General features: G+C 31.8%; 1 protein-coding gene across 1 annotated transcript; it reads right to left on the reverse strand.

The window, feature by feature from the left end:
* Positions 1-2,349: 2,349 nt before the first annotated feature.
* Positions 2,350-5,682, reverse strand: LOC132743386 (uncharacterized). The gene is made up of 6 exons (XM_060731901.1): positions 5,528-5,682; positions 4,679-4,822; positions 4,246-4,368; positions 3,851-3,970; positions 3,357-3,501; positions 2,350-2,907 (listed from the first exon to the last, which is right to left on the reverse strand). Exons 1-6 carry the CDS (start codon positions 5,600-5,602, stop codon positions 2,684-2,686), a joined length of 831 nt encoding a protein of 276 aa, XP_060587884.1. The 5' UTR covers positions 5,603-5,682; the 3' UTR covers positions 2,350-2,683.
* Between the last annotated feature and the right edge of the window lie 9,317 nt (positions 5,683-14,999).

The raw sequence follows: 14,999 nt of genomic DNA on the forward strand, positions 1-14,999 counted from the left end.
CTTCCTTCCTGCACAGCGCATCATAACATACTTCACAAATAAATATTTAGCATTTTAGATTCTCAATAGATGCATTTTTAACACAAATCGCTCAGCAGTGAGCTTTTGTGATAAAAAATAAAAAAAAACATTTTTCTTTAATTACATGGATTTTGACCAAACAGGAACAACCCTTATGCAGCCGTCTTCAAAAGTTATCGATAAATATGTACACCAGGCATATACTGAATGTCTTATCATTTCTTGAATACATTTTATGTTTCTGCAAGTAAATTTACAACTCGACTCGCACACAGAGCGACAATCTTAAAGTTAACTATGAACTTTAAATATAACACCCAGATGAAATTTTCTATACTTAATGATTCTAACCATAATATGGACTTGTGTTCCGTTGTGCGCACTATTTACTTGAAATACTTATTTCCTTTACTTTGCTACGTTTTGCTTTGCTTTGCTTTGCTATAGCATTAAACCATGTAATTTGTGCAACGTGTAGTTGATAAAAATCTAACGCACGTAATTGAAAGTGCAAGTGTCTTTTGCGGATTCGGCCAATAAAACGATGAAGTTACTGGAGAGGTCATTACACCTTTCTACAGTATTAACCTTTCTACAGAGAACGATTGCTGGGTGCATCCATCTTTTACGTATCAACTTAAGGTAACGAATCTAATTTAAAAGTCTAAATCATTTCAAGCCTAAAATCATAAGAACCAGTCTAAAAAATTGTCATACGCATGCCAAGTTTCAAAATATGACTTTATTTAAACTTTAAAAAATAACATCGAGGTGAGCAAATCGGTAATAGTTGTTAAAAATCGGAAAATATCATTTGAACGGGTGTTGAACAATATAACAAATATTCTACGGCTACAAAAAAAAACAGCAACAAAAAACTCTCGCATGCTTCTTTTTCAAAAGAAAGCTTGTGTCATTACGCTTGAATTTCTTAAACACTATGTCTTAATAAAATTATATTTATCACAAACCTCAAAAGCTGCACGCCTCCAGATGAGCTAAAATATTTCTAGAAATTCAATCTTTACATGTTATATGCGATTAATGACCGATTTTGCAGTATCAATCTCATTAATTATACTGCATTACTAACGCAGTAAGAGGCATTTATGTATATTTTGATGTCGTTTTGGTTAACGTGGATTGTCAGGGTGGTTTGCAAGTTGTACATTACTGTCTTTGTTCACTTCACAATATTTCACTTTTAAATACATTTTCAAAATTTGCATGAAAATTAGCATAAATCTGGAGGATTTTATCGAGAAAGATATTCAGAAGAAGGAAGTGGAATATAACTGAAATTTCAAGTATCGTTTTTGAACAGAGACGTCAATATTTTTAATTTTTGGCATACTTTTGAGATTCCGTTTTTCTCTATTCCATATCAGTTCTTGCCAATCCTAAAGTCAATAAGCTATAAATGACACTGATAAGGGGACTTCTAGAATATTTTTCTTTCCAAATAGCATATACATGTACTTAAACGTGGAAAATAAGTTTCGGCATTTTTTTTATAACCAAGCCTTTTCTAAAGTGAAAAAATTCTTAGCCGGAAAATATTTGAAACGTCGCACAAGTGAGATAAGACGTTAGCTTGTCAACGATGGATTTTTGACTATCATTTCTCGTTCGTTTCTTAATTATTGTAAAGCTCTTTCAAGTATTTTGTAGAATTACCTTGTGATGATATAATACGAGATATCGTAAGATAGACAAGACCCCTAAACAAGTTGTTCCATTGAACGAAAGGAATCTCCATACGTCAGAATTATTAAAGTAAACTTATCTTGGCAGTACAAATATGAGTTTTGTATCTTGAAACAACTGTTAATTATCGCCCTTTCTCTGATGATGCAACTCAAATTTCACTAAAATGTCATCAGTAATGTGTTAGTTTAAGTAATCAGACTATCGTTGTTATTCTAAATATTCATACATATTCTCGGGTTTATTGAAAGCGTTAATTTTTATTCCGTTCGGCTTGCGAGCAAGTTATTTGTCTACGAAGAGCTTTACTTTCTTTGGTGTAATCGATGTTCAATTGTTTATCTTTGTCATCGACATTCTCACATCACCGACCAATACTTTTACAAGAAAGATTTTGCCTTGGTAGGAGAGGTCTTATATCTTAACGTGCTTCTTTTTGGTGTTACCAAAATCAAATATTTATTGTAATTAGCAAGTTTGAAATCTATTCAAATATGTATGGCCCTAACGCAGTGTAATCAACACAAACAATTTATGACAAGGCGTTGAGCAAAGTCTTTAGTTGATAACTCGTTTAGACACAACAACAGGATCAATAGGGACAAAATACAGAGACACAAATCGTTGAAAAAAAGTTTTTATTTCTGATTAGTTATAATTAAACATAAACGTTGAAGAAGAAAGAAATAGTTAGTAAAAGCTACAGCAAAATGAATCTCTTAATATAAAATACGAGTACATTTTCAATCGCATAACATATATGTTATAGACTTTTGTCATGTTAAATTGCAAGAAATCTATGTTTCATATCTTTATAAATGATTCGGCAAAGAATAGTAAAGTTCATTACAGATATAGGTATATAATCACATTCAAAAAAGTAAGTCATTGAAAATATACGGTAATTTAAATTTGTTTTGAAAATAAACCTTTAGAAGCAAAAAAACATATTGGTTTATTTTCTCCTTATCGGACATATTGGATTGAAACGGCCTGGAACACAATATATTTTGCACCCATACGCGTAATATGATCGGACGAGCCTTCCCGTGGTTCTGCAGTAGATTCTGACGTAACAAAGATAAGCGCATGGATATCTGTAGGGAACGCAGCGAACATATCTGTAATAGGACGGACATACATATCGTTTCTCCACACCACCGCTCTGTCTTTGTACCTCTACAATTGAAAGCACAAGTTTAAAGTTACCATAACACTCGATTCAAAATAAGTAATCATTTAAGACTTTTGTATGGCGCTGGTGAATATAAGTACCTTAAAAGTTCCTTATGTTTTTATTTATAAATTACATTAAATGGCTCGAAGAAAATATGTCTATATGAACGTTTAAATTGTTTGAAATAACAATGGAATACATAATATAAAAAATTTAGAAAGTGATTTAACAAAATATTACTTTTCATCCAATAGATTTTTGTTCCCCTTCACATTCTTTCAACCTTTTCAGACGTAGGTATTATGTTGATGAATGTAGTTGCCTTAAAAGTGTCTGATGATTTTACTATTAGTTTACATAAAATGACTCGAAGAATATCTATATGATATATTTATTCGATCGAATTAACAATGTGATACATATAAACATAAGTGAATTTAACAATAATTACTTTTCATCCAATAGATTTTTGTTCCCCTGCACATTCTTTCAACCTTTTCAGAAATCAGATATTGCGGAACCTCGGTATCTGTCCTTACCCACTCTTGCTTCTCAGCCTCTCTTTCCTCGTTATCCTCATTTTGGTGGATGTCAACCTGTGCATAAAACAACCACATGTGCTTTTTTTTTACCTTTTTTCAAATTACAAATTTTTCAGTTTTTACATTTTGTATTTTAAAGAAACTATTTTATACTTCAACAAACCATTTAACAATTTTGTGTTAAAACGGCCGTTAGTTTAAGGATTTCTGTTTGTTTCTCTATATTTGAATAAAGATTGACAAAGATGATTGTTTTTGCACATGAATTCGATTTCAAATATTTAATCAAAAATTTTTAATAATGTCCTGGGAATTCGATAACCAATGATTTTTGTCCAGGAAATATAAAGGAATCACGTTTAACAGCCAGTTTTTATGTATATAGATTAATATAGTAGTATACCTCTCCACTTGAATAATCGTTAGGGTCTCGACTTGGAGCTTCGGTCTCATTAATATGCTGTGCAATACATTCGCTTTGTGTATTGCTCTCTCTATCAACAAACCGTGTCACAACTATGCCCTGAAATAATTACATAAACAACATTTTGTCCCTACTTGTATACGACGGTACAATATGATATTATAACAATGAATACATGATTTAAATCACATACATGTAACTGACCATTTAATCAACAGCAAGTAAGTAAGTAGAGGATTGTTTATACCTACTCTCCAACATATCAGCTAAAATAATCATAAAGGACATTTTATATAACGTGTTTGAAGAGGAGGGTCATCTATAGATAAATTACATTCTGGTTTATATTCAGTTCATCTACATGGTCAACTTACATTTTTGTAATCATAGATGACCCCAGCCACATTAGGAATCCGCACGTCAACCTCTGTTTTGGTTACATTAGTTTCCTCTTCAATTACTTCCCCTTTGTCGGATTTGAATGTTTGCCGTACAGTCTATGTTATATGGAATAAAATATGAATTTCAAAGTAATAATTTATGAACTCAGATCCTTTTTTGAAAATTAAAAAAAATGCAACAGAGAAATTATACTTATACAAAATTGAGAAGAATGGTTTTAATCAAATTCGATCAGGTGGTCTAGTACTAAATGTATTTCAGTAAGGATTACTGACAAATATGTCCAGAATATTATGACATTTCAAAATCACATAAAATAACAACCTTAAAACATTAACAGCAATTAGTAAACAATGGACTTTGCAATTAAATATGAAAAATAAAACAAAATAAAAAAGGGCCTACCTTGAACGATTCTGTTGTTATTTCCGATCCAAAATAAACAGACACAAGGATAATAGTTGCAACAGCTGCCACGGCAACGACACCAGTTACCACTCCAACTATTATTCTTTTATTTGAAAATCCCTTTGATGCTTCATTTTGAACCTTGAAACAATACATATGACATAATTTGATACAATTAAGTAAATATATTTGCGTCTTAATAATGCAATTAAGGTTATGTGTTGCCATTTCCAAGGAAACACAAAATGAAATATATACCCATATTCCTGTCTAAAATGTCATCGGACAACCATTGTAAGGTTAAATATTTATTCATTTCTTAGGTCTGGACCTTTTTTGCCATGTTCTGTATTTAAAGAAACTAGATTATTTCGCGAAAATTCAGAGCACTTATTTAACGAGAAAAAAAAGAAACTGGTGTAGTGATATCTTTCCTTAACTTGGAACAACACATTTAATGTAACGTTTTTATTACAAGGCACACTACAAATAGTACTAATACATCCAGACGTTTTTAAGTCTAACATAGTCTGACATAATAACTAAACAGTTGTTATTATTAATAAGATTAAATTAAATGAAAAGAAAAATAACAAACATATTGTCAATTCGTAAATTGTAAATGAACATATGGTCCATATGTTCATAATTTTCAGAATTGATTTGTATGTCCACTGGCGATGAGCTGAATTTTGCGATCTTATTCATTACAAATTAATAAGTATCAATCCAGCACTTAAATTTATATTTGTGCCACATTTATTTTGCAACTCTCATGAAAATAAATGATGAATTTGCACAGCAAAATATATTGATAAATATATATAAAAAAAGTAACTTAAATACCTTTTCATGCGCATTCGTTCCAATCACCGTGCCAATATCAGTCTTTCCAGTTTCCATTCCTAAAGCTGGTTTCATCAGTAAACTATCAGAGAACAATATCTAACTTTGCTCGTTTGTTGATCACTGAGCTTATTGAAGGAGACTCTCGGACTGTTGGCTTAAATACCTGCCCAAAGTCTGTCGGGTATGGCTCGGGGATTTTAAGTTTTAAACAATAGCCAATCAAAATGTAACATTTATATCATCAACACGATCTGTTGAGAGTATTTCAAATATTTTGCAATAGCTTTTTTGCGTTATATCTTTCAATAGTAAAAGGGCTACCAGTTTTATATGTTCTTTGAAGTCCATCTTGAACATTTTTCGGGTTAAAACTAATATATAAATAATACCCTTCTTACAAAAAATCAGGAAATTGCAAAATACTTGCTCTGCCTTCTGCGTTGATAAAGCGAATTTTATTTTGGTAACAAAAATACAACTATTTACACATATACTAGTATTGAACTAAGTATGTTTCAACTTTTTCAGACCAGAATTTATTTTGCGGGATTTATAAATCAGTAAAGAATTATAACAAAACAAATCATGGGGTACAAGGCGCATACGTCGTACATTGCCAAATTAAAGGTAACGTTGCAGAATATAAAGGTGTTTGTTATAGATAATTTAATATTGGTTGAAACATTACAATATAATCATGATACAATACGAGAGTGATGACAAACAAGGAAGATTAAGAGATTAATACACGGCAGAGTAGGGCCGGAAGGTGATTATCGGCCCGCAAAATGAATAATGGCCCCGAGGGCATTATTCATTTCAGGGCCGATTATCACATTCCGGTCCTTCTCTGACGTGTATTAATGTCTTTAATACACTTGATCTAATAGTAGCATTAAAAAACAAAAAACAACAACTACTTTGAAGTTCTTTCGTTGAAATTCTTGTACACTTCTGTTCTGTACAGAGATGTTTACTGTTGTGTGTTCAAAGCAGTAGAATCTAGAAGTAAGTCTTATTTTCATTTTTTTCGGAATGAATTTGTCGTATTATTTCTTCAAATTATAGTAACAATAGTAACAAAAATGTGTTTGTACTAAATACGCTTAAGCTCTCATAATAAAAATAAAGCGATTCGTGCTGACAACCTACTTTCACTTTAACAGATAACTGTTTGATGACGTTAAATATGACGTCATTGCTTCAGTTTGTGCACGTGCACATGTTCTGCGGGCTGATAACTAGTTCTCGGCCCCGGGCCGCAAACTCATAATAGGTCACGTGACACTCATAATAAGTTGAAATCATAGGCAATTTTGTTACTATATATAGTAACAAGTGTATTAATGCAGTCGTACACATCTATACATAAAACTGTCATCCAACGCAGCCACTACACAGGATCAGTGCATTTAATGGGGAGTGCACTTCAGGTTGAACAAGGAAGGAATTCATTATAACATACATTTTAGAATTTTTTTAAAAAATCAAGTGTTAGCAATTTATGTTTAAGTTTGTTCTGCGCGTAAAAGTGCAATTCACGCGTTAAGTGGATTTAGTCCTTCTTAAGATTATTTGCAGAGAGATAAAAAAATAAATCTTATTAGAATGTATAAACCTACCTATGATTTTTGTTTAATAAATGTTCATATTATTTCAATTATTGTTAACTTTTATTAGTTTCGATTTCTGTTGTTACAAGACTAACTGAAAAAGGTCTACCTACATCAATGTTAAATGGCAGTTTAAAGCTATTTTTTTGTCTTAATTACATATTTGATTATAGGATAACTGTTTTTTTTCAAGGAAGTATGTGTGAACGTGATGGAATGTGAAGATTCATCATAATTTCGGCGAAATCAAATCATCTTAAATATCCGAAATATAATTTATGAATACCTTGAACAGCAAACTACCCAATGAAAATTATCAACATAACCTTGCCAAAAATAAACGTAATGTTTTTTGTTCTTTTGCGTTTGAGTATTTTAACAAATGAAAAAGTACAACTGCACATTTTCAATGTCTGAATTTAATGAAGAGAAACGTTTAATATCCAATCATAAATGGTTACTAATGTTGTGAAATCCGGGACATTCTTTACCTCTTTCATAACATTTGCAAATATTAAGCAATGAACGTTACATTAAATATATAGCTTCATCTATTTTAAACCGATTTTCTCATAAATTTTAAAATCTTATACTCATTTGTTTATTGTAGCATTTTCTATGTTCATAATAGTCGTAGAAAGTATATAACTTTTCTTTAAATATCATTAATTTTACCATCCCCAACAATTAAGTTTTAAGAGGATAAATCAGCTTTGCCCGTCTATTTTGTCGTCCGTCCGTCTTGGCGCTTCTTATGGGCAGGACTTTAAATGTATTGAAGGTAACAAATTGAAACTGCATAATTATGATGAGGACAATTGGTGAAATGCAATTTCTTTTGCATAGATTCAAAGCTATTTTCCTTTGTCATTGTCATAAAAAATGTTTGAAATATTAGATTATTATATATCATTTAGAAAGAAAAAACTAGAAATCCTTTCTGCACAATTTTGGAGGTTTATGCCAATTGTATTTTTTCTGCTAACATTTTTCTTTGGCATATCTCAGAATTTAATACATGGTATTAAACAAGGTGTTTTTGTTAGTGTTTTCTTATTTGTTTTCTCTTGTTTATTACAGATAAAAGCACGTAAAGTACTAATTGAAAACGATATATTTAATTTAACATAGCAGAATAATACTTTTTAAATGCTTTTCCATATCACTCGAAGACCTTTTTTTTGGTGGAAAACACGTTCTCTATTGTACATTACATAACAACGCTACTGCACTTATCAGTATAATTCTTTATGTTCTGAACAAAAAATTTGTATGAATGAGAAAATATAACGAATAAATGAGCCGTGTCATGACAAAACCAACATAGTGGGTTTGCGACCAGCATGGATCCAGACCAGCCTGCGCATCCGCACAGTCCGATCTGGATCCATGGTGTTCGCTATCAGATTCTCTACTTGTCATAGAGTTTGTAAGCGAACAGCATGGATCCTGATCAGACTGCGCGGATGCGCAGGCTGGTCTGGATCCATGCTGGTCGCAAACCAACTGTGTTGGTTTTGTCGTGACGCGGCTCAAATCAGTATTTTAATAAAACTCTCAAACTTAATGTTCACATATTTTTTAAGAAACTTGATGTTAACATTATTTTTAAGACAGATGTCACCTTCATAAAATCAGTAGTAAATTTACCGTTTGTCAGTACTGTACTCTGAACTACCCTTTAATATCAATGAATCAATATCAATCATTTTAAATGGTGTGTTAAACACACTGAATATTAAGAGTTCTTAAGATCTTATCTTTGCAAAATAAAACAAGTTGGCTATTTCACAATATTGATAATCATGTCACTTACGATGATGTTAAATTATAAATCCCCCAATTTGACTTTCTTCTTAAAATCCCCAGATCAATAATGAGTCATGATTGATACATGAGAAAAACTGTGCAAAATATATTTATACAAAAATATTTGCTATTTAACAATCGGGTTTTAAATGTAAAATGCATCATGAACAAGTTACATATTACGCTTATAAAGTGATGCTGCTAAGTTATTGTTAATTATTGAATTACATGTACGTCAAACCAGTACATAACATTGTTATTTTGAGTATTCTTTCTTCTTTGTGACTCGGACAAGGTAGAATACAATTATTAAAGTTAAGTTAATGGATGAATATTTAGACAGACAAAAAGCTTTTTTATAATGATCAGATTGGACCCAATAATATATTTTTCAAATTATGTATTTTCTATCATTATCGCATGGTTTCGAACGTTTTCTTTGTTCTTACTCATTATACTCAGTACCCTTTCAATGAGCATTTGAAAACTGCATTGATATATAGCACTGTAGTTTTTTTCCATTGATTCATATAGGAAAAAAACACAACTAATATATGACAGTTGAGTTTTTTTCGCACCTTGTATATATCAGTGTAGTTTTTCACAGAGGCTCCAATGGGGCAGGTGTAACGATCATTCCCAGTAGCAAAAATAAATATTATAAAATAAAATAAAAATAAATAAATAAATATAATGAAATATATAATAAACAAAGATAATTAATGAAATGAAATTTACTCTCATATAATCAAAATATACTTCCGCTGAATGAATTATTTCCGCTGTAAAAAGTCCTTAAATCTTTAATCAGCATTACTTTCTCTACAAGGTAACAGTTTACAATCCGGTTTTAACATTAGTGGTCTTAAAGTTTTCAAGGGTTGTATCTTTTTTTTTTTTTGGAGGGGGGGGGGGGGCAGCGAAAACAACATGAAACAACTGCCTTATCATCATTAAATAGCTGTAAGGGAGCTCACAATTTATTTATTTATAAATAAATTAATTTATTTCTTTATTTCCCTTTTCCAAAAAAAAATAATCAAAAGGAAAAAATATGACATTGCGATATAACAGTTATAGTATATGAAACTCGTCATCTCGGGATGTTTGCGTAAAATATTGTCACTCGCTATTTTTTAGCAGAAATAACCCTTGATGTCGCCCCAGCCAGTGATATATCCTCGTAACAAACTCGTTTCATATATTATAACTATTACTTATTATGAATTGAATCTTTAAGAATGTACATAAAAGTAAAAATTTTCACAAGAGTGACATTCACAATAAATGATGTATATTTCATGTGGCAGTGTACAAGTCAGACAGCCGACCGAAACAGACGGCATGTCAAAGCAATGCAAATAAAAATCATATACAGTCATGCGGGATTAGGTCTTATGCATCTGCAAATGTTCATTCCCTATTTTTTAAGTTCATATTAAAGGAGCTCCAAAGAGTCCGATAGCCTGAAAACATAAAAAAGAAAAAAATATTAAAATTCTGCATAAAGAAATATGTTCAAAAATACCAGAGACTTATATAACAGAGATAACCAGAGATACACAAATGAAACATCACTCATGCCTATCAAAAGTGAAAAATAGGCATTTTGTAGCAAATTAAACTTAATGCTCTTCTATATTTTACACCATTTGAAAGTTAAATCTTTTATCTATTGCTGTATACCAAAATATTGGCTACTTTCCATGCATTTCACTTAGAAAAACATAGCAGAACATACCCACTGAGCCAGTTTTTATTTGTTTGGGTCGTCAGACCAAACAAATAATGGTAGCGAAATTTCAGAGTCTAATGTTGTTAATTGCAAATGCCGAAAGTAGTCCACTTTTTTGAAGCGGTTACTTCCCTTTTGTATGTACACTAAAGCCGAAAAATTCAGGGGAGATCACTGCGTAAAGATGGTCAAAGACAGGCGCATCAATTTTCAAGCAAAGTAATTCCCGAATGGTCGAATATTTCTAATATTGTTTTATTGTATTTTCTGATCGAAAAATAACTAAATACAAAGCGGACATTCAATCTCTGACACAGAAGTTTACGACAAACCTAACAACAAGTAGTTCTCAAAACAGCTTAAAACTAGCGATTTAAAAGAAAGAAAATATTTTATTTGTTACAATATCCAACAAATTACAACGCATTTAAAGTTAAACAATAGCGTTGGCTTATAGAATTGTCAATAAATGCACAATCACAAATTACGCGGATGAATATGATTTTATCAATGAAAAATACTATTTATTACCGAATACTACACAAACCGAGTAGTGGAATATATAGATTCTACATGTCGGACTGTTTGGGCGAGAGGATTTTCGCTAAAATTTTACTTCAATTTTAAACAACAGGTTTACCCTGAACAAAATACTCGAAATTAATAAGGATTACAAACCCGAAATGCAATGGAAGTTCTAAATTTAGAATGACTTGATATTATTCAGAGTTTCTGTGTATAACTTCTCCGTGGTACAGTGGTAACGCGCTCGCTTAGTGAGTGAGAGGTCTCGAGTTGGAATCCCAGTCGAGGAACTTTTTTTTTTTGTTAAATTCTTTTTTAAGTGTTTTTGTTAAGGAAGTAGCCATGATATGCAAGGATAAAATGTGGCTGTCGTAAAAAATGAACATAAATGATTTTTTGATGCAACTCTAGTTATGCAGAATTCCGTATGTATCAAACTCTGGTGCCTTGCATGAATTATAATACATAAAAATAAACCTATACAGGAAAATGCATACAGATATACAGTACGATTTAGATTGCAAAGATCAGAAAATACCACAGAACTTGCAGCCCTTTGATTCTTTATAAATATAAATGCTTATAGTAAGCTCCAGGATTATTTACATCTGTGTTAAACAACAGTTAAAGTCGTTACAAGCCCTAATTTAGAATAATATGGTTTTCTTCAGCCCGTTCACATATAAATTCACCGTGGCTGAAGGGTTTTCGGGCTCGCTTAGGAAGCGAGAGGTCTGGAGTTCAAATCCCAGTAAAGGTAACTCATTTTTTTTCAAATTGTTAAAGTCAAATAAACATTGGATTGAATATCAGTGTTGCAATTAGTCTTATAGCCAATTTACTACAATTAAAACGCTGTAAATGAATAGGTGGCACTATACATATAATCTCACAACCTGCACCTTTCTTACATTCTGAGACCCAAACAAATTCAGCGCCTTCTGTGCTTTGATTTATCATATGAATAGTTTTGTGACAAAAATCAATGAGTAGTTCTCTGCAAAAATTGATGTATCATTTACCTGCAGCCATATACAAATGCATAAAAAAATGTATTATTTTACTGGTTTTGATACCTGGTTAATAAGTTTTACTTGCTATAAGTTTTAGTTTTAGCAAGCACGTGTGATATTTTAACTAGCTAGGAAGTAGCCTATCCTTGTCTCTGGAAAAAAATTGAATATCGACTTGTGCGACTTTTTGTCAGATTTTAGTAAAATCGTTTAGTAATGCGTTTTGAGTCATTTTACACAATAAAACTGACTATTCTGGAACAAAACGACTATGAATGATGAAAATAGGCAGTTTATTATTGTGAAGCCTCATTAACAAGAGTGTCTATTGATGAGAACCCCCGTAACTGCCTAAAGCAAACATTCATTTCATGTAGTCAAACATTTGAAGAAAAAAAAATACTTAAACTATTTTAACACCCTTGCTGCGTGAACCTATAATTACATTTACCTTTGTCATAAGTATATAACTGAAATGTAAAACTGAGAGACTTGATTGGCGAATGCTTGAAAAACCAGTTGCACCAAAGGGACCGAAAATATATCTCTTGACACTTTTATGAATTATCTTGATACAAGGAATAATTCTTAAGACTCATTTGTTCAAGATGATGATGAACTTATATATTTTAACGAGAAAGATTTTCAAGATTTAAATGACATGTGTTCTGAATTAGATTAACCATTTACTGGTTTAGATATTTTGAAGGGCACATCGGATCTTAATTTGAATAAGAGCTGGAGCCCGGAATGTCGAAAACGATATGAGCCGTTTCATGACAAAACCAACATAATGGGTTTGCAACCAGCATGGATCCAGACCAGCCTGCGCATCGGCGCAGTCTGATCAGGATCCATGCTGTTCGCTTACAAACCCTATTGCAAGTACAGAAACTGATAGCGAACAGCATGGATCCTGATCAGACTGCGCGGATGCGCAGGCTGGACTGGATCCATGCTGGTCGCAAACGCACTATTTTGGTTTTGTCGTGACGCGGCTCATATATCAATCAATGTTTTGTACGAGAAGTGTTAAAATGTGAATGCATCTTACAGATTTAACTGATTTTTTATTTTGTTTTCTCAAAGAATTCACCTCCAACAGATATAAAAGTTTACTATCTGGATCCAATCTTCAAAGAAGTTTAATTATTGCAGAACCGAGGTGTTTGCGCGGAACAGATTTTCGACCTTAAAGGTCTTAGCTTTGGGAACAGAAAAAAGTAACAAGAAACAAGGCAGATAAATAGGGAGGATAGGGCTGCACAACGACTTTTCCCTGCATGAAGTTTGTACCGTAGGTTTGCATTTTAGGCGCCTTGCCCGATGACGCGTTGTGATACAGCAATCTGACATTGGCCAAATATGTTGCGTGTCTTCGTTTTCGAAAACATTTGTTTTGTTTCCTTACAACATTTGTCTTGTTAAATTTTACATTAACATATTTGCCTTTAAAGCAGCACGCCTCCAGATTCATGTTGATTTTCATGAAAATTTTAGAAATGTATTTGAAAGTAAAATAGTGTAAGGTGAACAAAAATAGTAATTTGCATATTGCAATCGACACCTACAGTCACAGAAAATTTCCAAAAAGTGGTCAACATATGCAAAAACAGCCCTTACTGCGTTAGTAACGCAGTAGAAATATGATGATAAAATACTGCAAAATCAGTCTTAAACCGCCCACAACATGTAAAATATAACTAGGATCTTGAATGTTTTTACCTTTCTTAAAATTTTAGTACATTTTTCTCATTATTTATTTCCTATAAATATTTTGGCTCATCTGGAGGCGTGCAGCTTTAAGATTTTACATATTAGACCGTATTTCAATGGCATACTCTGAACTTCTTCCCGCCATATTGTATTACAGAATACGAGTAGACAATGTTTAGCGAGCTATAAACACACCTAAAGTTAACGGTGGTATCACTTAAGGTAAAATATGTATCTGCCCAATAACATTCGTTAACTTGTGTCTTTGGCAATATTGAACAATGCATTCATATTTGAACGATCCCCGTAATAACCCCAATATGTATATAACCGCAGTAATGAATTACTCTTATTCAGTACCAATCATACGTAGTTTAGCAATGTTTATCTATAAAGCCTTCGAAATTCGAAAATAATTCACGATAAATTTCGGCGAGTGATAAATAAATATATATCGTCAGACTCAAAATTATATTAATAAAGTTCCTTTGTTAAAATCCTATAAGAATTTTCATATGTTCTCATCATACATGATTAACACTAATAGAATCATTTTCCTATTTTCAAATGTTACCATTTTAATGTATCATGTTCACTTTGTTTCTTTCTTTTATCATTATTATTATTATTCAATCCCTTAAGAAAATCAATTTGGTTTTGTAATGCAAAAAAACTAAAGGTAAACAAATCTTGATAATCGTTACACAATAAATACTATGGTTATTTCCCTTTTATAATAAACTATAAGTAGAGAATTATTACCATTGGTTAATACCAACATTTACAATGAATTTATCAATGTCTGTCATTGTATCATATTGTATTATATTGTACTGTGTCAATGGCTTTTAAACATCAACCAGACTGGTGTTGTTCATATATGCAATTCTATTCTAATTTATTTCGAACAAAGTTTGTTGTTTAATAAGCGACTTAGTAAGCAACACCTTATCGCTTGTGATCATTTGTTGCACCAAGATATGTCCTTGCCGACCTGTTTAGGCTTTTATCTATGTTTTAAATCTATATTTCGCTACTATTGCAAATAACTACTCTAC

The sequence above is a fragment of the Ruditapes philippinarum genome, unplaced genomic scaffold (genome assembly GCF_026571515.1).
Source record: "Ruditapes philippinarum isolate M1 unplaced genomic scaffold, ASM2657151v2 ctg3258_1_1_1_1, whole genome shotgun sequence".
In the NCBI taxonomy this organism is placed as follows: Eukaryota; Metazoa; Mollusca; class Bivalvia; order Venerida; family Veneridae; genus Ruditapes; species Ruditapes philippinarum.